Below are 20,620 nucleotides of genomic sequence, written 5' to 3' on the forward strand. Positions count from 1 at the left end.
TTAAAAAGAAGAAAAAAAAAACAAAACAAAAAAAACAAATAAACACATTCCAGGGAAACAAAAGCCCTTGTGACAGTGATTGTCTATTCAATAACGTTAAACAAAAAAAAAGGCCAAAAAAGAAAATATTGCTTGAAAACTGCCCAATAAAAATAGCAGACGATACTCTTTATCTGTTCAAATTGATGACCACCGAGAAGTTGAGATATATATATATATATAGCTATTAGATGTTTAAGACTAGTTCACCAGCTACGAGAGATACTCCTTTTTTTAGTAAGAGCTCGTTAAAACCACAACGCTGATGGCCAGTTCAACTTCAGAAAAAAAAACAAAAAAAACACAAAAGAACAAAAAAAACGTGCCTAAAAAGGAACGAAAAGGGATCGCTCCCTTTTTCGATCATTAGGCCACCCCTAATTCTGAAATCTTTTTCCAAAAAAAAAAAAAGAAGAAGAAGAAGAAAAAAAAAACCACTGTTAAAGAGATGGGAAATAAATTGAAATGGCTTGTTCATTTATGTGCTCAGATATATGATGCTTTGATGAGGTGTTGTTGGCAGATATTACTAGTAAAGCCTTCATCTAGAAATAAACAAGGCCTCAGTCAGTCACTATCCTACAGTAGTTCTCTAGTCCTACAAAAAGAGAACATTAGGCCTACGGACCCTGGGTGAAGATGAAGCAGCTGCTAAACGAGTTGACGAGGTATATCAAGATCTATTGTCTTTCTCTATACAGTACAGTTCATCTCAAATAAATAATTTATAGCCATAGTAGTGTTGATCAACTTTGGTCATAACTTATATGCTTAGAAACATTCTAGCTTAACAAACACTTATTTAGCATCTTTAAAACATTAAGTCAGCATTAAGAACAAATTGATGTTACAACGCTGACCGGCACATGGCCCTCCTTTTAGAAGGAGACATGCTAATGTATTCAGCAGCATTATCCAAATTATCTTAAAATGCCAAACAATTCTAGGCCGTTACATTTAAAGTACACTATGGAATTAACATCTTTGTGACCCTTTTCCAAATTTTCGGATTGTACTGTAGTACACAAGCATTGCACTCTTAAGCAAAAAATTTAGATTTTTTTTTCCCTTGTGTGGTTCCTTCATAAAAATCTATGCTAACGGACATTTAAAAACAAAAAAAAAAAAACAAAAAAAGAAAAAAGAAAAAAAAAAAAAAAAATCTCAACAAACAAAGAAACTCTTTGATCATTCTTTTGGGAAGGCTGTTCCTCTACAAGGTCACCGGCGACTGATTAAACATGATATGACGTTTATATTGAATGATATGAAGAGAAAGACAGTAGAGGATACAGAGATTTCCATGCTCTTAAATGTCGGTTATATAATTATGTCGACATGGTTTTAAAGGGTTAAATGATTTTCGAGATGGCCAGATTGCTAGTGTTTGTTTTGGATGCCACACTTCATCTTGAGTGACCTTGTAGAGCAATCAGCCTCTATGTATTAAGCACTACTAGGAGATGGAGGAATGGGATCTAATTGCATATTAGGTTTGACTGCACCTCAAGAGAAGACCAAACACTCACGCACACACAGACGCACAAACACATACATACACAGAGAACAGACATGTGGGCGGGTGCTCTCCTGGTCCTCTGGGCCATGTTAAAGGGAGTCGCCCCCTGGTGGTGATGATGGTGATAGCAGCTGACTGAGCGGGGGGAGAGGGAGGAGGGAGGGGGGCGGGGCGGGGGGCACAAAGACCTCTCACTCAGACAGACACCCGTCCAGGCCAACCGGTGCACCGTGACGGTCTTTGACGTAGCCGTTGTGGAGGCCGTTGCTGGGCAAGGGGGCGCAGGCGGCGGTGATGCCGCAGTGCTTCAGCAAGTTGAGACCCGGGGAGGGGGAGACGGTGGGAGAGGAGCAGGAGCAGGAGGAAGGGTCCCGCTGGGGGAAAGGCTTCATGGTAGAGAGGATCAGAGCCAGGCAGTCAGCCACGTCCTTGTTGGGAGCACAGGCCAGAGCTGGAGTGTGGCCTGGTCGACGGGCAAAGTCACGTTAGTGCACACGTAAATCACATGTGAATTACAACTTTTAAAAAGGTTTTTGCTTGTTAAATCTTTTTACCACAAATAAAGCTCCAACATCTAAGAGGTGAGTCAGCTACCACACTCACACGCTCAGAAATCTAACTAAAAGATTAGACGGCGATACAAATATGGTTGCTTCAGTAATCAACTCCAAAAAAATGTACCAAGCACATGAACACAGATGACTTAACATTAATCTGTGCTTTCAGCTTTACTCCCACACAGTGTTGACTTAAAAGCCGTCATGATTTTCATTTGTGATCGTTTATCCTGACAAGTTTCAGGTCTTCATAAGTTCATTTTCACAATAAATAGCTGTCTAGAAGCTAGGAAAATATTTTTTTTTCCAAAATCTAAACACTACAGTATGGTGTGTTGTGGAGAATGGTGAGTAGAAAAAGTGCATATGAACAGAGCCTTCCTCACCTTCCTCATCCACAGCCAGCACAGTGGCTCCTCTACTCAGCAGTGCCTGCACCACCGTAGCCAGGCCATTACGTGCTGCAAGATGGAGGGGCCTGCAGGAGAACGAGGGAGAGTCTGAGAGACAGCTGGCAAACTGTTCACCAACTAATATACTATGTGAAAAATACACTTAACGTAAGATCCAGCTGAGGAGTAGTGACCAGATATAAACCGAAAGGCCTTTATCACAGCACAGACATGTTGATTGGTCATAGTAGGAAAAGCACGGGTGTTACTAATAACATTAACAATGGCGCCCTTCAGATTCAGCGTTAGTATTTCAATGCTGTTGGCCTTTAAGTGCTTTTGTAAAAATTTAGAATTTAAAAATTCTCACATTTGCAGAGCACTGTTGGTGGCATTTATGAGAGTGGGACTGTGGATCTCCCCCAGAATCAGCAGGGCACACATCTCATGAGCCTAAAAAAGGACAAAACACAAAAGAAGCATAAAGAAAATGCAAGTGTTTCTACCGTATTACACGAAGAGAAAGTGTATTTGCTGAAGTACGGTGGAGCTTTATGATTGTGATGCGTACCTTGCTGCAGGCCAGGTGCAGGGCAGTGTTCCTGTTCTCATCCAGCAGTGTCAGGTCAGCCTTGGCCCGGTGAAGAAGGATGGCTGAACGACATCGACACAAACTATTTATTTCCTGAGAGACTAAATATGTTCCTATCTGACAATTATAGTCAGAGGAGATGCACAACAGACCTATTTAAGACTAATGTGTGACATGCAGTTATGTGTTCTTAGGAAAAACACTCAGCTCGTAAGAATCTCATGAGAATAACAGCTCAAAATGTCACCAGAGAAAACGTTGGATCGATGCATTTACATGATCTCTCTAAGCGGACTTACCCACGGTGCCACTGTGTCCCTTATCAGCAGCTACCATCAGAGCAGAGCGTCCGCTTTTGTCCACTGCATTGATCTCTGTCCCATGGCGAAGCACCAGCTGAAGTCCTGCAACATCCTCAGCAAATGCAGCAGCATGCAGTGGGGTCCTACAGGCAGAGACCAGGACAGTCCAACCAATTACCATATGGATCAGTGTTACAGCTTAAGTGTCTGTGGGGCCTTTACGACCAAACAGTTGACAAAACGGAAGAAGGAACAGATGCAGATTACGAGAAAAACATTAATAACTGCCTGTTTCTTTAAGATCATTACAAGCTTTCTGCAGTCTCACCTTCCTTTGGCATCTCTGGTGTTAATCATGTGGACCCCAGCAGATTCAAGCAGCCTCTCTGCAGCACCGCTGTGGCCATTCATCCTACCAGCAAAACAAGCTTGTTAATGAAATGATGATTTCATCTAAACCTACAGAATGTGGGTTTTTTTTTTTTTTTGAGTAAAGGTTATTAGTTTTGGCACAGTGACACACAAGACAAGAAGTTAATACTCACAGAGCACAGTGCAGGGGGGTGAAAGGGTTTCCCTCTTCATGGATAAATGTTTTAAATTCAAGTAAAACCTCCAAACAGTCTTCATGCCCTGAGAACAAACACACTCAGCGTTAGAGACGACAGATGTTACAGTGATTAATTACAACATTTAGGCTTTGGGGGATTAGCCATTTCCAGTCAATCAAACTGAGCAAACCTTTGTAAGCAGCCCAGTGTAATGGGGTGTATTGTTTGTTGTCCAGCAGTTTATCTTGTGGGTCTGTTGCCATGGCGGCCTGCACCAGACTGGCCAGGATCTCCGTGTGGCCTCTGGATGCTGCGTAGTGCAGCGGTGTCCTACCCTGGATGTCCCGACACAGTGCAGAAGCTTTGTGCTCCAGCAGGGCTGTAACACAGTCATCATGGCCCAACACCGCCTAAACAGACACCAGCGAGGAGCGATGAGACAATCTCCACCGACATAAACAACAAAAACTTTGTGATTGTGAAAAATATGACCACAAATTCTTTACCGATTAGTCATTTTCCTTCACTTTTCTCTGTTATGTATTTTGCTCTTGGATCACAGCAGTGTTAATTACATCTACACTACTTTCCTGGACAAGGATTGAGTCTATTCCTAGATTAAAAATGTTACTCAATAGATGCTAATTGGCACTTCTTAAAATCTAGGACCTTGACAAATACGCATCAAGGAAACTGTCCACCTAGTATCCCTGGACTCTGTTGATTTGAACATTAAGACTCCTGAACAGATGGTGCTATTAGGCATTTTAAGAAGGCACGATATTGGATTTTTGCTGATATTTTCCAACCAGAGCACAAAATTAGCACCAGCCAACAGCCAAATGCTGGTAAAATATGCAAGTGGCTGGTAGATCTGCTTCACTCACAGGCCAAAAAAACCCCCAATGGTAATCTACTGATCGGATGGTAAAATTTCAACATTCACTAGTCGTTTAGCTGGTGGACAAAAAAGTTAATTTTGTACCAACTCATTTTGTCTGACTGCTGATGCCGATACAGATATATGCACATGTTTTTACCACCTAATAGCAGAGAACAACAAGTCTCTCCTGTAGTGGAATTAACATATTATTATCTCTACTCTTATCATGATGGCCCACTGGAAGATGGAGACATAAAATACGATGCTTTTCAAAATGTGTACATTCACAGGTTACGTGTAAAACATGCCATATTTCATTTTATGTAACATTTTCAAACAAAACTTTAAGATTCATCCTACTTTAACAGGCTCGGATGATGCTCTCCCTAAGAATATCCTGACAAGAGCCACAACCAGAGCAAATCTGACCCATTTACAAGTTGCAAAACAAGTAAGTAAATGTAATCTCTGTCCACAGGAATCATGTGAGAGTAAGTGCAAAACCAACTGAAACTGTTGGCTGTGTGCTGCAATTAAAGCAAACTAAAAGAAGATAAATAGACATGATGTACTCTAATGATGTCATTTATAATAATATACAGTTGTATGCAAATGTTTGGGCACCTCTTGGGCACTGGATTTTGGTGATTTTTTTAATTAATAAGATGTAAACACCGCATCTCTACGATATGGAACATAAAAAAAACAATATTTTCATTAATGCATAGTTACTTTTAATGTTATAAACTGAACAAAAATAAAAACATCACTGTGGCATGTGCAAAAGTTCAGGCACTCAAAGAGTTCCCAAGTCTCAGAAACCTTAATCAACTTGTTAGGCCTGAGCATGTCAACAACTGTCATTAGGAAACGTCAGCTGATGCCAATTTCAAAGCTTTACAAATACTCTGACTGTTCAAACCTTGTACGAACACTCAGCAGCCACGGGTTCCTCTAAGCAGCTGTGTAAGACTCTGAAATTGAAAGTGATTGATGTCCACAGTGCAGGAGAGGACTAGAAGAAGATAGCAAAGTGTTGTCAGCTTGCAGTTTCCACAGTGCCAGAGATGGCAGTTTAGGGGAACTGTGAAAGTCAAGATGAGATCTGAAAGGCCAAGAAAACTCAGAGAGAACCGCTCGTGTGCTGCACAAAAAGGCAAATCAAAACCATCACATGACTGCAAAAACCTGCAGGAAGATTTAGCAGACATAGGAGTGATGGTACACCGTTAGTACCTTCATTTGGGCTTCTTTTGGTGTCAGCTGTGTGACTTCTTTATATCTGCACAACAACGTCTTTCTGAGCACACACCCAACACAGGGGCTCGCTGCCGGTCACACACCACTAACTAGCACACACAGCTCCGCTTACCTTCACCGCACACAGCTGTAAGCTTCACCATGTCTGCAGAAACCCTGCAACAACAAACTGAGCGCGGAGCATTTCCCCATGTCCCTACGTATTTTGTCCAGTATGTCATTGTGGCTACTTATTGTCAAATAAACTGCTGGCTGACGCAGCGTATTTGCACTCAGAACAAGTGGTTTTACTTCTCAACAGCATCATAGTATGAGCAATATACAGAGCGCTGTCAACCAACCTTGCTGCGTCACTTACTGTGAGTCACAGCGTGGCCACTTACTCTAGCTCTCTGATTGGTTGCAAAGTATGTCTGTCTGCTGGTATTACCCAATACCTTGACAGGTGTCAGTGTACGGGTGATATTCTCTCGCCAGGTTTTACGGGTAGACGAGACAAGGGGGTTAAAACGAAAAAATAGACACACACTTAAGTACTGATTTCACCGTTGGAATACCACGGCATCAAATGAAGCTTTAAAGCACTTGGGTCACACTAGCAGCGATGCTTACACAAATGACCTTCATAGCTTCATGGAAGAGTCGGTAGAAGAAAATCATACCTGCATCTTCATCATAAAATCCAACGTCACAAATATGCAACAGAACATCTACAGAAGATGTGTTTTGGAAACAAGTGCTGTGGACTGATGAAGTTAAAATAGAAATCTTCAGCCACAATCAGCAAAGGTATGTTTGGAGATAAAAAGGAGCAGCATTTCATGAAAAGAACACCTTGCAAACTGTTAAACATGGAGGTGGATCTATCATGCTTTGGGGCTGTGTTGCAGCTAGAGGCACAGGAAACATTGCACGGGCGGAGGGATGAATGGATTCTGCTAAATACCAGCAAATTCTGGAAACAAACATCACACCGTCTGTAAAAAAAAAAAAAAAGCTGAAGCTGAAAACAGGATGGCTTCTACCACAGTCCACTGACTTGAACATAACTGAAAATCTGTGGTTAGGTCTCAAAAGAGCTGTGCATACAAGACGGCCCAAGAATATTGCAGAACTAGAAGCATTTTGCAAGGAGGACTGGGAGAAAATCCCAAATACAAGAACTAAAAGACTTTTATCTGGCAACAAAAAGTGTTTGTAAGCTGTGATTTCTGCCAGAGGGGTTGTTACTAAGTACTGATTATGTAGGGGGACCAAACTTTTGCCAAAGCCACAATGATGTTTTCATTATTATTTTTTATGACATTAACTGCATTAATGTTGCTGAAAATATTGTGTTTTATGTTCCAAATCCTAGAGAGAGTGAAAAAAATCCCCAAAATATGTTATTTGTCAAAAGGTGCCCAAACTTTTGCATAAAACTGTATCAGTCAGAGGAACCAAATCACTACTTTTACTTTAAAACTTAAACTACATCAAGCACTGAGACATCCTTCTCAGGACGTTATGCAGGACCAGCAGGGAGAAATATATAAGCCTTATAGATTAATCTTGCAGTTTAACTTCATCCATTAAACCCTTCTCCTCTTCGCCTCGCAGCTACATCCCCAAACATGTATCCCTAACACACTTAAAGAGAACAGCATCACTAAAAAAAATCCTTCGGTTGCCTTCATTTCACTGCTTTTTAAATACCCGACATGGTGATAACACCCACCCGCATGAAGCGAGTTTACCGGACAAACAGATAAACAGTTCTTCGAGCATTTAGTCAACAGTTCGCAACACGTACGCATAATTAAAGCATCTGATCAGCCTGTCATATGGACAGAAATGTTCATTTCAGGCCGATATGACCGACATTCGTTTTAAAGCCTTTATCAGCTGATGCCGATTAGGTGCCAATAACATTGTGCTAAGGGATTTAAAAAGGAGTTTCAACCATCATTTCATTCCTCTCTGTTAATATTTTACTCCTTTAATGATGCAGCTTTACATTCAGGTCGCTGTTTTCACCATATTTTCTAAACTATTTTATTTTGAAGTGAGAACGAAGGTTGTGTATTATAGTAGTCCTTGGTTTTCATACCAGGACTAAAATTCAACAGTGCTTGTATGATTTCTACTGATTAATGTACCACTTGCACTTTACCCACCAATTAGTCTTGTATGGATTTTGTGCTGCTGCTAAGTAACCTTGTCATGAACGTACAGCCACACAGTGTGGTCGAGTGTGTTTGACTCACCCCTCTGTGCAAAGCTGTGCTGCCCCTCTTGTCCTTAGCATCTGGCAAGGCACCCTTCTCCAACAGGTAGTGGACACAGTCAGTGTGACCTCCCAGAACAGCCAGCATCAGAGGGGTCCTGAAGGGGGGACAGAAGTAACAATAAAGAAGTGTTTTTTTTTTTTTCTTCCCACCCACTGTGAGCTCATTGATCAAAACAGCTGGATATACAAAGTGAAGCCATTCTTTTCAGAGTAAACAACAAAGAGAAGCACTCACTGGCCAAATTTGTCTGCGACGTTGGTGAGATCCCCCTCCTCCCCGTAGTCAATCATCATGCGCAGGCAGTCAGAGTGACCATTGGCAGCTGATATGAAACAAAGATTGTCTTTTTTTAAATATGTATTCATCTATAACTCAATATTTACTCTATGTGGGTGGTTTGCTATGAAATCTTCCAGCGGGGGTGCAGCGTACCTGCAACATGAATCGGAGTCCACATGAGGCGGTTGTCATTGAGGAGACAGGAGGCCCCCTGAGCCAAGAGCACCTCCACACAGCGGGCGTAGCCTTTCTGGGCGGCCAAGTAGAGCACAGAACGGCCTGCAGCGTCCTGCATATCCACATAGGCTGCAGTTTCTGTCAGCACACGCAGAGCCTGCCAGTGACCCTTATCAGCCTGAGGGAGCAGAGGAAGACGGTCACAACTTTGCATTCAGTCAAGATTAAGAGGCCGATTTGAATCGCTGTGGAACTAGAAAGTTGGTAAAACGTGAAACGCTTACAGCAAGATGCAGAGGACTGACTGGAATACTGCTCTCTATGTCTCCTAGTGCATTAAAGGACATCTCCAGGAGCTGAAAAAACAAACCACACATATTAATATCAATCAAGAAATCCTTTACTAGATGTTTAAAGTGTGACATGATATGACTGATTAATGCATGTAGTTGTGTTGTGAGGTGATTAAACGGAGGAACGCACCAGCTCCAGGTTCTGTTTGTTGCCATGGTAAGCTGCATAGTGAACAGCGCTGTAACCCTTTGAGTTGACCATCGATGGATCAGCACCATTGTCCAAAAGATGCTCCAAGCAGCTGTGATTAGAGGACGATGAAGGATGCGGAGAAAGAAAGAGGAAGGAAAGCGGCGATAAATTTGTTTTCCCACAAACAAACATTGTTTCAGTTTATTGAATTTTACGCCTTAATCACGTTAGTCAGGGGAAAAAAAAACTCACAAGTACGACTCCTTCGCCTCATCCTCGTCATTCTGATGGTTCCCAGAAAAATGACGATCAACTCTGAAAAAGTTGAGAAATCGCTGGGCGTGTGACTTGACTATGAAACCAAGCATTTAGAGCATTTATGCCTTCATGAAACTTTACATTTATTGAAGTGAACGGGTATGAGAATTGAGGAAAAACCACAGAAAGACAGTACAGAAACACAAATTTCAAAATCCACCGACCGATCTGACAGTTTAACCAGTCAATCAGTGTTCTGGAACAATGGTTGACTTTCTGCCAGACTTGGAACGGTCTTGGACTTCGAACATTTGGTGGTTTTGTGTTGCTTCTCCTGTTACTGAGAGAACACAGAAGGAGAGAGATTTTTTTTTGTTTTTCCCAACCTGCTGAAGGCTTGGGAGGCGGCAGAGTAGTGCAGGGGAGTACAGCCTGTCTGGTCAGGCTCGTTGACCTCAGCGCCAGCGCTCACCAGGGTCACAGTGCACTGGTACCTCCCATTAGCAGCCGCATAGTGCAACGGTGTCCTAAGGCAAGGAGGGAGAATACAGTGAGTCGACGCTTCAGTCAGCTGCACAGACATGTAGCAGCATCAGTAAAATTAGCACATCTAACAAAGACGAGGGCAAAACTCACCTTCCCATTATGTCCCTCTTATTCAAGTCGGTACCGCTACTTAAGAGCAAGTTCAGACATTCAACATTTCTGTAAAAGAAAGATACACACAGAGAGGAAATTAACTTGGAGTAACAGATGCCATTTAATAGCGGAACATTTTAAGCAAATACAAAGCAGGTTCTGCAATCCTACCCTCCAGAGGCAGCAGCGTGTAGACAGGTCCTCCCAAAGTTGTCAGGGGTGTTTATGTCAAACCCAGCAGATAGTATGTGCTCCTTACTCATGGATGAAACTATACTATACAGCTGACCTGTAGGGAGACGAAGAAACAGCTGATGGTAACGGCTTTGTCAAAGTGTAAATGAATCAGAGTGCACACGTTGATGGAACAAAGACAAACCTGAGGAGAGTAACTTGCGACAACAGTCTGAAAACCCGTACAGCACAGCTAAGTGCAAAGGGAACATTCCGTGGATCCCACGTCTGGAAAAAGCACAAAGAGTTTGTTAGAAGCCGAACGGTCAATATCAAAAACACAAGCCCACTTAAACCAAACCATCTCATAGCATTAAGCAACACCACTTAAAGGCTTCTCCGACCTGGCTGTGTCTGCTCCGTTGGTCATCAGAGTGCTGATCAGAAGTTCATGGCCGTACTTAGCAGCAACGTGGAGAGGAGTATTGCCATACTTATCCACACAATCAATTTCCCCACCTGATGGGAAGTAAGGGAAGAGGGAGTGAATTAAAAAAAAAAAAAAAGCCATTATGGAGGAGAGAAAAATCCTGCAACACCAAACTCTTACTGATCAGTTAGACAGCATAGTCATGGTTACCGTTTTGGATGAGGATCTGAGAGCGTGTGAAGCGTCCGTGAATGGCTGCCATGTGCAGGGGGCTCTTCCCTTCTTTGCTCTGTATAGAGTAAAAGAAAAACAAAATATAAAAAAAATCAGGATATTATTTGAAGTGTAGTTCAGAGATCATTAAAACAAAAAAAAAAAAAAAATCACATTTCACTTTTTTGAACAAGCTTCAGAAAACTGCTACGACCACAGTGAACAAAAGCAGATCCACATGTCCAGTTTACAAATAAGACCAAAATAATGATCATGCACATCTGCTTTTTTACATTTTTGTAGGTAGCAGCAGATAGTCTGTTTCCACTCTTACTCAACTGCTCACAAGATCTATTTAGAAAATTATACTTGAAGTGGTAAGTTTTTTTGGCTGGGGCTGAATGGTTGTCTTAACCACAAACCAATATTTTTTTCTGTTATTGGAATTGGGCAATAAGATAATTTGAAGGCCTTGTAAGCTATGCACAGAGGGAGTAAGCAATAGCACATGAATCCTTAAAAATGTACGGGGACAGTGTGTGTGTGTGCAATGTTTGAATTTTAGGCAGCTTTACAAAAAGTGTTTCTATAGGCAGGAATAAAATGTGTATTATCTTTATTCTTTCTCCATATCCACCCCCATATGTTGATTTAACCACTTTGGACTATGGGACCAATCCTAAAACAACATTTTAGTTAAATCTTTGGTTTGAAATTTGTTGGACAAACCAAACTGTGTCTAAATGATCCTCAACTTTAACAAAGATTGAAGTAAACAAATACAAAATGTACTACGCTGCCATGTCTGTAGTGTAACATAATAAAGACTTAAGAAGGTAGAGTCAGTGATTGCGGTGGCAGATTGTCAAATCTAGCTAATATCTCCTCACGCTCCACTAGCTCTAGTTCACACACAGCACTGGCTCTGTAAATGAGAAACAAACAAAGTGGCTCGAACACAATCTTCCTCCAGAGTGACTGATTTAATTATCACCAGATTATCTAATTATTAATAACAGCACAGTGAATTGAGAGCTTTCAGCCCGTTACATACCTGCTGGTTGACATCTGCCCCATTGTTGACCAGCAACTCCAGACAGAGGGCACCGTTGGTGGAGACGGCGGCCAGGTGCAGAGGGGTGTAGCCGCACTTGTTGGGCTGGTTAACATTAGCTCCGTGGTTCACCAGCTCGGTAGCCACAGCTTCCTGTCCCATGTAGCAAGCCACATGGAGTGCAGTGTTTCCAAAGCCATTGGGTTCATCAATCTGACAGAGAAAAAAGACAAACATGACGCAAGTTCAGTCTGTGCCTTGAGCCTGAAATCTTAAAATAAGAGCCCTTTGATCAGATTTCAGCTGCTTGCTCATACTGAAAGGCTACTGGTTATACCCCGTGACATTTAATAAAAACAAGCAAAGGGGCAGACTAATTTAGTTAGTTTCGAAATCTTTTTTTTTTTTTTAATGAATACTGAATCACTCACCTCTGCCCCCATCCTCAGTAGGTACTTTACAATTTCGATGTGACCACTTGCAGCAGCAGCATGGAGAGGTGTGTAGCCCTGCTTATCCTTGCAGCTCTTGTCTGCACTGCGGGACACCAGCAACTTCACAACTTCCACATACCCTACAGGATACAACACAAAACCAGAGAAAACATTTCAGTATTATCTCTAACATTAATTCTATTTATTTTGACGGATTCAATGCAATAAAAGCCACAAATAGAGAGGTTTAAGTAAACGGTTATTGTGGCGTTTTTCACCCCCAGACTGTGACACAAGGACTTCTCCATGTTATTGCTTCTCGTTTAAGTAAAACTCACCATGAACAATAGGAGCTTTTACTGCTATTTGACAATGGGAATTTGTGTTGTGCAGCACTGGCTGGAGAGCGAAACTCGCTTACCCAAGTAAGCAGCACAATGGATAGGCTGTCTCTCCCTCTTATCGATGGCACTCAGGTTGGCCCCTTTGTTCAGCAGCAGCTTCACCATCTGTAAGACATGAAATAAAACTGTAGGAACAACTCTTTTAAGGAGTCTAAAAAAAGGAAGGCAATAAATCAAACAAAAAAAAAAAAGATTGTGCCATGTCTTACCTCCTGGAACCCACTCTGAGCAGCGTGGTGCAGGGCAGTTCGACCGGTGCGATCTGCCATGTTCAGGTTGCTCAGCTGGGTTAGCAGGGCCTCTGCGCAGCGTGTGGCACGGTTGGCAGCAGCCACATGCAGTGGTGTCTGCCAAAACTTGTCTCGTGCATTTGCCTCTGCTCCGCGCCTCAGCAGCAGACCCACTGCCCTCTGGGGAGAGGGAAGCAATCGCAAGAGCTTTAAGCATATATCATATCTGCAGTTTGCTGCATTTCCCTCAGTCAGCGCAATATTTTGGTGCATAAATCTAAATGAGATCTATAATCACCATGGAGGAATACATAATAGAATTAGAGAATGAAGTCATCAGACTGAGAGATAATTAGACTCTTCAAAATGGCAAAAGGGGAAGAGTTTATTGCTCACTTCATTCCTGGAAGCAGCCGCCCTGTGCAACGGGGTCAACCATACATGGTCTTTAGCATTTACACTGGCACCTGGAAGACAAAGAAATCAACTATTATTCAAAAGAATAACAAGGATCTTACAGGTGAAAGAGCAATGCTTCTGCAGGGTGAACTAACAATGAAGGGGGGGGGATATCTGCTGGCATAGTGACAAAGAATTAAGTATGCACCACATTTCTTAAACACAGAAGAGCCTATATTATCAACACATAGCCAGGTGTCAGGAATGCATGCATTTAATCATTCACCTGATTCAATGAGGAGGTCCATTATATGGACGTCACCCACACAGGCAGCAGCATGAAGTGGCGTACGGCGCTCTTGGTCCTGTAGGATTAAAGAATACAATCAATCAATCTTTAATTTTCATGTTTAACTGATAATACTGGGGCCCTTCATGATCTGGACCCGTTTTGCATTGAAACTTACTGCACAACATACATACCAGTGCATTGACATCCTCCTTTTTGTGCAATAATAGTTGAACTTCTTCAGCATTACGATTGAAGATGGCCTGGACCAGAGGAGGCTGCAATATAGAAAAATCTGGTCAGTTAACGCTGCATTAAATAACGTTAAAGCTGATCCCGCAGCGACGAGTCGGATATAACCATCACTATGTCTGATTCCTCTGAGCACGTCATTATCTTCGTTATAGTCGTTAACAATTCAGTGATATGGTTAATAGTGATGTTAGTTGTTGTATTTAATGCGTTTACTTTAAATAACCGAATGCGATTCTTATTTCCCTCCAGTAAATACACTGAGCCCTGGCTGAGGCCTGCACTACAGGCCGTTGTCTTACGTCAGCTAGCTCATCGGCTCTAGCTCACGTTAGCTAATTCTGCTCCAGAGCTGGCCGCGACCCAGAACTGGGCCTGGGCAAGAGCAACGTAATGAACGCCGAGGATCGCTAATTGTAAGGGGATATATCATTATGATGCCGATATCCAATCAAATAAACATGCACCGCCAATAAGCTAAAAACGAAAACAAGCCGTTCGGCCGATAAGACGTAATATGCTGCGCACAAGAGCAGGAATCTCCCAGCAAATAGACTGCGCCACAGCACAAACACGGAGCGCTTTCTTTTCAGCGTACCTGGTCTGCAATGTTGAGTACTCCCATCTCCCAAACTCAGCCAGGACGGAGCTCCTTCATGAGGATAAAACTTCGAGGTATATTGCGGTGCGCTACTGTGTCCACTTTTCAGACTGCACCCATAGCTGGTTGCAAACTGTCAGAAATGCGGTCTTGATCTGTCACTGTTGTTGTCTGTATCCTATGTCTGGTCTGACGATCCTGGCTACGACTGTGCCGCTCCGCCTACAGGCGTGGCGGCTGCTCGCGCCTTCTCGGGTGAAAAGGCGACACCGTGCGGCAGACACCCGCAGAGCACGCTGCCGTCCCACTGCTCATTGACATAAAAAAAGAAAACAAGTTACAATGTTCTCTTCCACTAAGACGGAGTATTAAAGCCACACTGAAAAAAAATATAGATTTTTTTTTCAGATTACGAAAACAAAGTCGTGATTCCACAAGAAAAAAGTCATATGATAAGAATAGAGTCATAATTCTACAAGAAAAAAGTGATAATATCACAAGAATAAAGTTGTAATTCTGCAAGATGAAATGTCATAATATTATAAGAATAATGTTATAAGTCTACAAGTAAAAAGTCACAATATTACAAGAATAAAGTTGTAATTCTTCAAGAAAAAAGTCATAATATTATAAGAATAATGTTATAATTCTACAAGTAAAAAGTCATAATATTACAAGAATACAGTCATAATTGTACAAGAAAAAAGTCATAATAGTACAAGAATACTGTTGTAATTCTACAAGAAAAAGGTCATAATATTACAAGTATACAGTTGCAAGAAAAAAGTCGTAATTTTACAAGAATACAGTCATAATTCTACGAGAAAAAAGTGCTAATATCAGATGTAACCACCGGTAGTCTTGCATTCGACCACTTTCAGTCATTTCCTTTTCCACAAAAAGAGGTAAGTTCTTTCAAGTCTGTGTGCTTCTTTCTTCGGAATAAACACACACTCATTTAAAAGTCTGATAATAATCTGGTGTTGATGTGCCAAATCATTTGGTTATTTGTGAAACCTAAAGTATAACTTCACAAGATGCTTCACATTCCTCATTTTAATGCAGGCGACTGTTTATTCTCATAAAATTACAACTTTTTTGTTGTCAAATTAATACTTTATTTTTGTAATATTACAACTTTATTCTCATGAATTACAACTTTATTCTCGTAAATTATGATTTTTTTTCTCAAAATCTCACAATTTCTTTCCTTTCAGTGTGGCCCTAATACTCTGTCGTACACCTCCTAATACACCGCTAAAGATTGAGAGAACTAAACATATGATGTGATGATAGTACCAATTTTCTCTGAGGTGAAACTTTTGGGGCCTGTGATAATCATAATCATTCCTCCTGTTCATACTGGCTATTAGAAGATCCCTTCATAATGCACTTACAATATAAGTGATGGGGGCCAAAATCCACAAGGCTCCTTGTGTGCAAAAATGTATTTAATAGTTTATCTGAAGCTAATATGAAGTTTCAGCCATCCAAATGAGTCAAATCAAGTATATATCTTTCAATGTTAGTCTTTTTGTGCCAAAGTCTCTCTTTTTGTTACTTCCACTGCAACTCAACAGGGAAACACTCTCCAAGAAACACAAAGAGGGACTTTGATGCTAAAAAGACATGTAAATGTGGCAGATATCCACTTGATATGATTTTGCTCACAGGTTACCAAATAATGACAAGGTAAATTTTCCTATACATTTATTCCCAGAATTTAATCGTACTTGGCTCTTTAGGTTTGACATAATATCTACTTAATAGCTTTTTCTGGTGCTCTCAACGGCATCTCATGGTTTTCATGGACTTTGTTCACGCTCTGTTGTCATGGAGATGGCTCAGTTGTCAATATTGTAGACTACAACTCCTGATGGTCAGTTGTTGAAGTTGGGACGTGCCTTACTCTCAAAGTACTTAAGTACAATTTAGAGGTAGTTGTACTTTGCTTGAGCATTTCCATTTTATGCTCCTATATTTCCATTCCACTACATTTCAGAGGGAAATATTGTACTTTCTACTCCACTACATTTATTTGACAGCTTTAGTTACTTTTCAGATGGAGATTTGACACAATGGATAATATGACAAGCTTTTAAAATACAACACATTGTTAAAGATGAAACCAGTGGTTTCCAAACTTTTTGGCTTTTGACATCTTAAAAAAGTAATGTGTAGTCGGTGTCACGTTTCAGATGTCTATGAGTTGATAACAGCTCCACCAAATAGTGATTTTTCCCTCTAAACTTCTCACATGGTTTCATTTCAATAAATGTTCAAATGATCCAATATTTCAACAAAAAACAAAGATTATAGAAAAAGTCCAAAAACTGAAAACAGATTTGTGTATCAGAACTCTGTTTTTTCTTCTTTCCTCTCCCATTAATCATCTCACGACCCCTCAGATTTATCTGGTGACCCTTTGGAGGGGCCTGACCCCTTGATCGGGAACCATTGGACTAAACTAGCTAACTGTATATAAAGTAGTTCAACTAGCTCCACCTCCAGCAGCAACAACAGTAACATGCTGCTCTAACACTGATGCCTCAGTATTAATAATCTTATGATGTCATAAATAATAATATATTAGTCAGAGGGACCAAACCACTACTTTTACTGTAATACTTTAAGTACATTTTGCTGCTGATACTTATGTACTTTTACTTAAGTAGGATTTTTCATGGAGGACTTTTACTTGAAATGGAGTATTTTTACATTGCTGTACTGGTAATTTTACCTAAGTAAAGGATATAAATACTTCTTCCACTACTGCTCAAAATAAAATATAATAAAACAATATAATAGGAATAAAAAATAGAACTAAAATATATTAGATATAAAAGCTTCATTCAGCCTCCAGCACAGGAGGGGGCAGTATTTCACCACAGAGCCGTTAAGCTAAACCGAAGACCAACGGCCAGAAGAAAGGAACAGTTTGTCCCACCGGCGTTTTATTTAGCAGTAGAAGGTCGTCGGCAGCTGGGCGGTATTTGACGAAACTTAAAACCGAAACTAACACAAATAATATAACTTTGCAGCACGTTTGGGTCCTGAGAGGTGGAGTGATGTGAGTATTGCTGAAAAAATAGAGGAACGCGGCTGTACGTCGCGTTTGTTCGGACTCGTTATGAAACCCTGCTAGCTAGCTAACGTTAGCTAGCAGTTAACTGCCGTAACTAACGTTAGTTACGTTGACAACCGGTGAAAGCTGGTTATTCTGACAAGTCGTAACGTTACGGGCGTAAGCAGGGACTGAAACCCCGGTGTCAGCCTCACAGACCCAGCCAGGACCTAACCCATTTGAACGGAGTGGCTGGGTTGATGGCAGCCACGGCCAGTGCCCGGAGGTTACCCATGGGTGTGCGGACGTTCAGTGACTATCTGCAGATTGCCGCTGTGGGCTCCTCTCGCTCGGGTCGTACAGCGGTGCCAAGAGGATGCATGCGACAAAACATCAGGTGAGCCTGTCACGGAAACACTGGCTCTATTATTATAATGACACACAGCTAGTCCTTCAGTGCGTAGTGACCGACACTGTGTGTTCCCGTGGATCAAATGGTGTAGAGAGGAAAAGGTCATCAGGTAACGTTATCAGGGTAGTCGTACTTATGTTTTCTTATGTAAACAGTGTGACAGTCCTGCACCAGGGTAAGAGCTCTGTGACTTTTAAACCCTGGTGGCTAATGTCACAGTTTACACTTCAAGATTTAAGTAACAAACACTTAACACCTCATGGATGCATCAAAATATGCTATTGAAGCCATGATCAATATTCAGTACTGTCTTACTAGTATTGGTCGAGAACGTATTTGTTATGTTTGAACGTACTTTCACAAGTGGTTTATTGCTTTTCCTAAATAAAAAGATGTAAAAAGAAAACAGATGTAATACTGACATGTTTCTAATAAAAACAATCGGCTAATTATAAAGAAAAACGAATTAATGTTGGACCCACACAGTATGGCTTGTTTAAGATTGAAGTAGCAAACACAATATTGGTCAATATTGCGAATGTATTGTTATATTTGAGCGTAGTATCACAAGGCAGTTTATTGCTTTTCCTAAATAAAAAGACCACAACAGTTTTAATATCATTTGACAGATGCAATACTGGCACACTACTATTAAAATAATCAGCTAATTATAAGGAATACCTAATTGTTGGACCCATACAGTATTGCTTGTTTAACCTTGTATCCGCTGATAGAGATAGTATATTTATGTACTGATCCTCAGTAAGTTGTCATGTATTTTTCTAGTCACATGTGTCAGCCTGTAATCACCTACCAGAAAACACATTGTGAAATGGTGCAACAAGAGTGAGTGGGTGTCACACTACTATTCTTTTTTCTATTCATATTAAAGGACCATCTCAGAAATTACCAGCAAACTCACAACATGTCATGGTCCAGCATAATACAGGTGTACTTATTGACACTGGTAGCTGGAAACTGGAATGTAGTGGGCCTGTTTTGTTGTGTACTGTGCTTGTGGCAGGTTGCACTCTTTCCAGAATGTGGCTTACAGGACATTTCCTCTTACCTTTTAGACACTTGTCATCATGTGGCATATTAATGACAAGAACTCCCAGAGTGCTTTGCCTTCAAGACTGGGACACAATGACAATGGCTGTTCCTCAAAGCAGAAACTTCATCAGCCTCACCAACAAAAGGAAGGAGTACTCGGAGCGTAGGATACTTGGGTAATTTTCCAGTTCATTATGAGCAATTACTGTATTTCTGAGTGTTTTTTTATTATTATTATTCCTTAATCTTGTGATACTTGCTGTCTTAGGTATTCTATGCAGGAGATGTATGATGTGGTGGCCAATGTCGATGATTACAAGCATTTTGTGCCCTGGTGTAAGAAGTCCCAGACCATCATGAGAAGAGCAGGCCACTCCAAAGCTCATCTTGAAGTGGGATTCCCTCCAGTGGTGGAGAGATACACATCTATGATCACTAGTGTCCGACCCCATCTAGTCAAAGTAAGTGCCAGTAGCCTCACTGAGTCTGTCAGTTGTGTGGATGATATTAAATGTTGAATGTAACAAATTTTTAGCAAATTTTAGTTGAAGCAAGTAGTGTGTGGAATGTCAGCCAGTATTCTTTTCCCAAAACTCCCATTTGTAACCACAGAGCTTCTCTTTTGGTTGATTTTTAGGCAGTGTGCACGGATGGAAAGCTGTTCAATCACCTGGAGACAATATGGCGCTTTAGTCCTGGCATTCCTGGTTACCCTCGCACCTGCACAGTAGACTTTTCTGTAAGTAGCCAGTAGCTTTCTTCCTGCATCTGCCTTCTATCATTTCCATATTTTATGACTCATCTACTCTGTCTGGCATATACTGAAAAGAAATCGTATTTTTTGTATTTTTTACCAGATATCCTTTGAGTTCCGCTCTTTGCTGCACTCCCAGTTAGCCACCATGTTCTTCGATGAGGTTGTAAAGCAGAACGTTGCTGCGTTTGAGCGTCGAGCCTGTAAGCTCTACGGCCCAGAGACTCGTATCCCCCGAGAGCTGATGTTCCACGAGGTGCATCAGACGTGATCTCAACTGCTGTATGTCCTCATCTGGCCTTAAACCCATAGCACCACACCAACCTTTATTCCCTCTCTCCCCACCAACCTGCATGATGCTGCTTAGTCGCCCATCCCTTCCGAGTCTTCACCGCTACACAGACGTCGTAGCATCGTAGACATCCAACCCTTGTAAGCATTGTCTTGGAGTATTGATCATTCTTATTCCAGCCTCAACAAATTCTTGCTCATCTCCCTCCTTTTTTTGTGTCAGTCCACTTTCTACCTCCACCGAAGGGATCCACATTTAGCAGGAGGAACCCGCCATTGCTCTCGCTCCATGGCAGTTATCAGCTGTATTTATGTAAACAAAACAGTAAATGATTGCAATATCATGTTACCAATGGTAGAAA

General features: G+C 41.3%; 2 protein-coding genes across 2 annotated transcripts; one reads left to right on the top strand and one right to left on the bottom strand.

The window, feature by feature from the left end:
• Positions 1–1,739: 1,739 nt before the first annotated feature.
• ankrd52a (ankyrin repeat domain 52a) lies at positions 1,740–14,888 on the bottom strand. Its single transcript, XM_042409096.1, has 28 exons — positions 14,682–14,888; positions 14,026–14,109; positions 13,829–13,907; positions 13,540–13,610; positions 13,123–13,323; positions 12,931–13,018; positions 12,507–12,649; positions 12,076–12,288; positions 11,019–11,097; positions 10,783–10,897; positions 10,584–10,666; positions 10,376–10,493; positions 10,202–10,270; positions 9,952–10,092; positions 9,560–9,622; positions 9,305–9,416; positions 9,106–9,177; positions 8,798–8,999; positions 8,600–8,687; positions 8,342–8,459; positions 4,143–4,362; positions 3,947–4,034; positions 3,730–3,813; positions 3,399–3,544; positions 3,079–3,161; positions 2,878–2,960; positions 2,502–2,593; positions 1,740–2,021 (listed from the first exon to the last, which is right to left on the bottom strand). The coding sequence occupies exons 1-28, from the start codon at positions 14,706–14,708 to the stop codon at positions 1,750–1,752; spliced, it is 3,234 nt and encodes a 1,077-aa protein (XP_042265030.1). The 5' UTR covers positions 14,709–14,888; the 3' UTR covers positions 1,740–1,749.
• A 2,702-nt stretch (positions 14,889–17,590) lies between these two features.
• Positions 17,591–20,373, top strand: coq10a (coenzyme Q10A). The gene is made up of 5 exons (XM_042408685.1): positions 17,591–18,145; positions 19,237–19,389; positions 19,482–19,674; positions 19,851–19,952; positions 20,071–20,373. The coding sequence occupies exons 1-5, from the start codon at positions 18,009–18,011 to the stop codon at positions 20,236–20,238; spliced, it is 753 nt and encodes a 250-aa protein (XP_042264619.1). The 5' UTR covers positions 17,591–18,008; the 3' UTR covers positions 20,239–20,373.
• Positions 20,374–20,620: the final 247 nt, after the last annotated feature.

This window comes from Thunnus maccoyii, chromosome 4 (genome assembly GCF_910596095.1).
Source record: "Thunnus maccoyii chromosome 4, fThuMac1.1, whole genome shotgun sequence".
Lineage (NCBI taxonomy): Eukaryota > Metazoa > Chordata > Actinopteri > Scombriformes > Scombridae > Thunnus > Thunnus maccoyii.

Excerpts from the sequence above, each read along its gene's own strand:
- coq10a (XM_042408685.1), top strand. The coding sequence starts at position 18,009 with ATGGCAGCCACGGCCAGTGCCCGGAGGTTACCCATGGGTGTGCGGACG. Across the intron at positions 18,146-19,236 it reads TGCATGCGACAAAACATCAG|ACACTTGTCATCATGTGGCA; the intron begins GTGAGCCTGTCA and ends CTTACCTTTTAG. Across the intron at positions 19,953-20,070 it reads CCTGCACAGTAGACTTTTCT|ATATCCTTTGAGTTCCGCTC; the intron begins GTAAGTAGCCAG and ends ATTTTTTACCAG.
- ankrd52a (XM_042409096.1), bottom strand. The coding sequence starts at position 14,708 with ATGGGAGTACTCAACATTGCAGACCAG. Across the intron at positions 12,650-12,930 it reads CCATTGTGCTGCTTACTTGG|GGTATGTGGAAGTTGTGAAG; the intron begins GTAAGCGAGTTT and ends TGTATCCTGTAG. Across the intron at positions 10,667-10,782 it reads AACGGAGCAGACACAGCCAG|ACGTGGGATCCACGGAATGT; the intron begins GTCGGAGAAGCC and ends TGCTTTTTCCAG.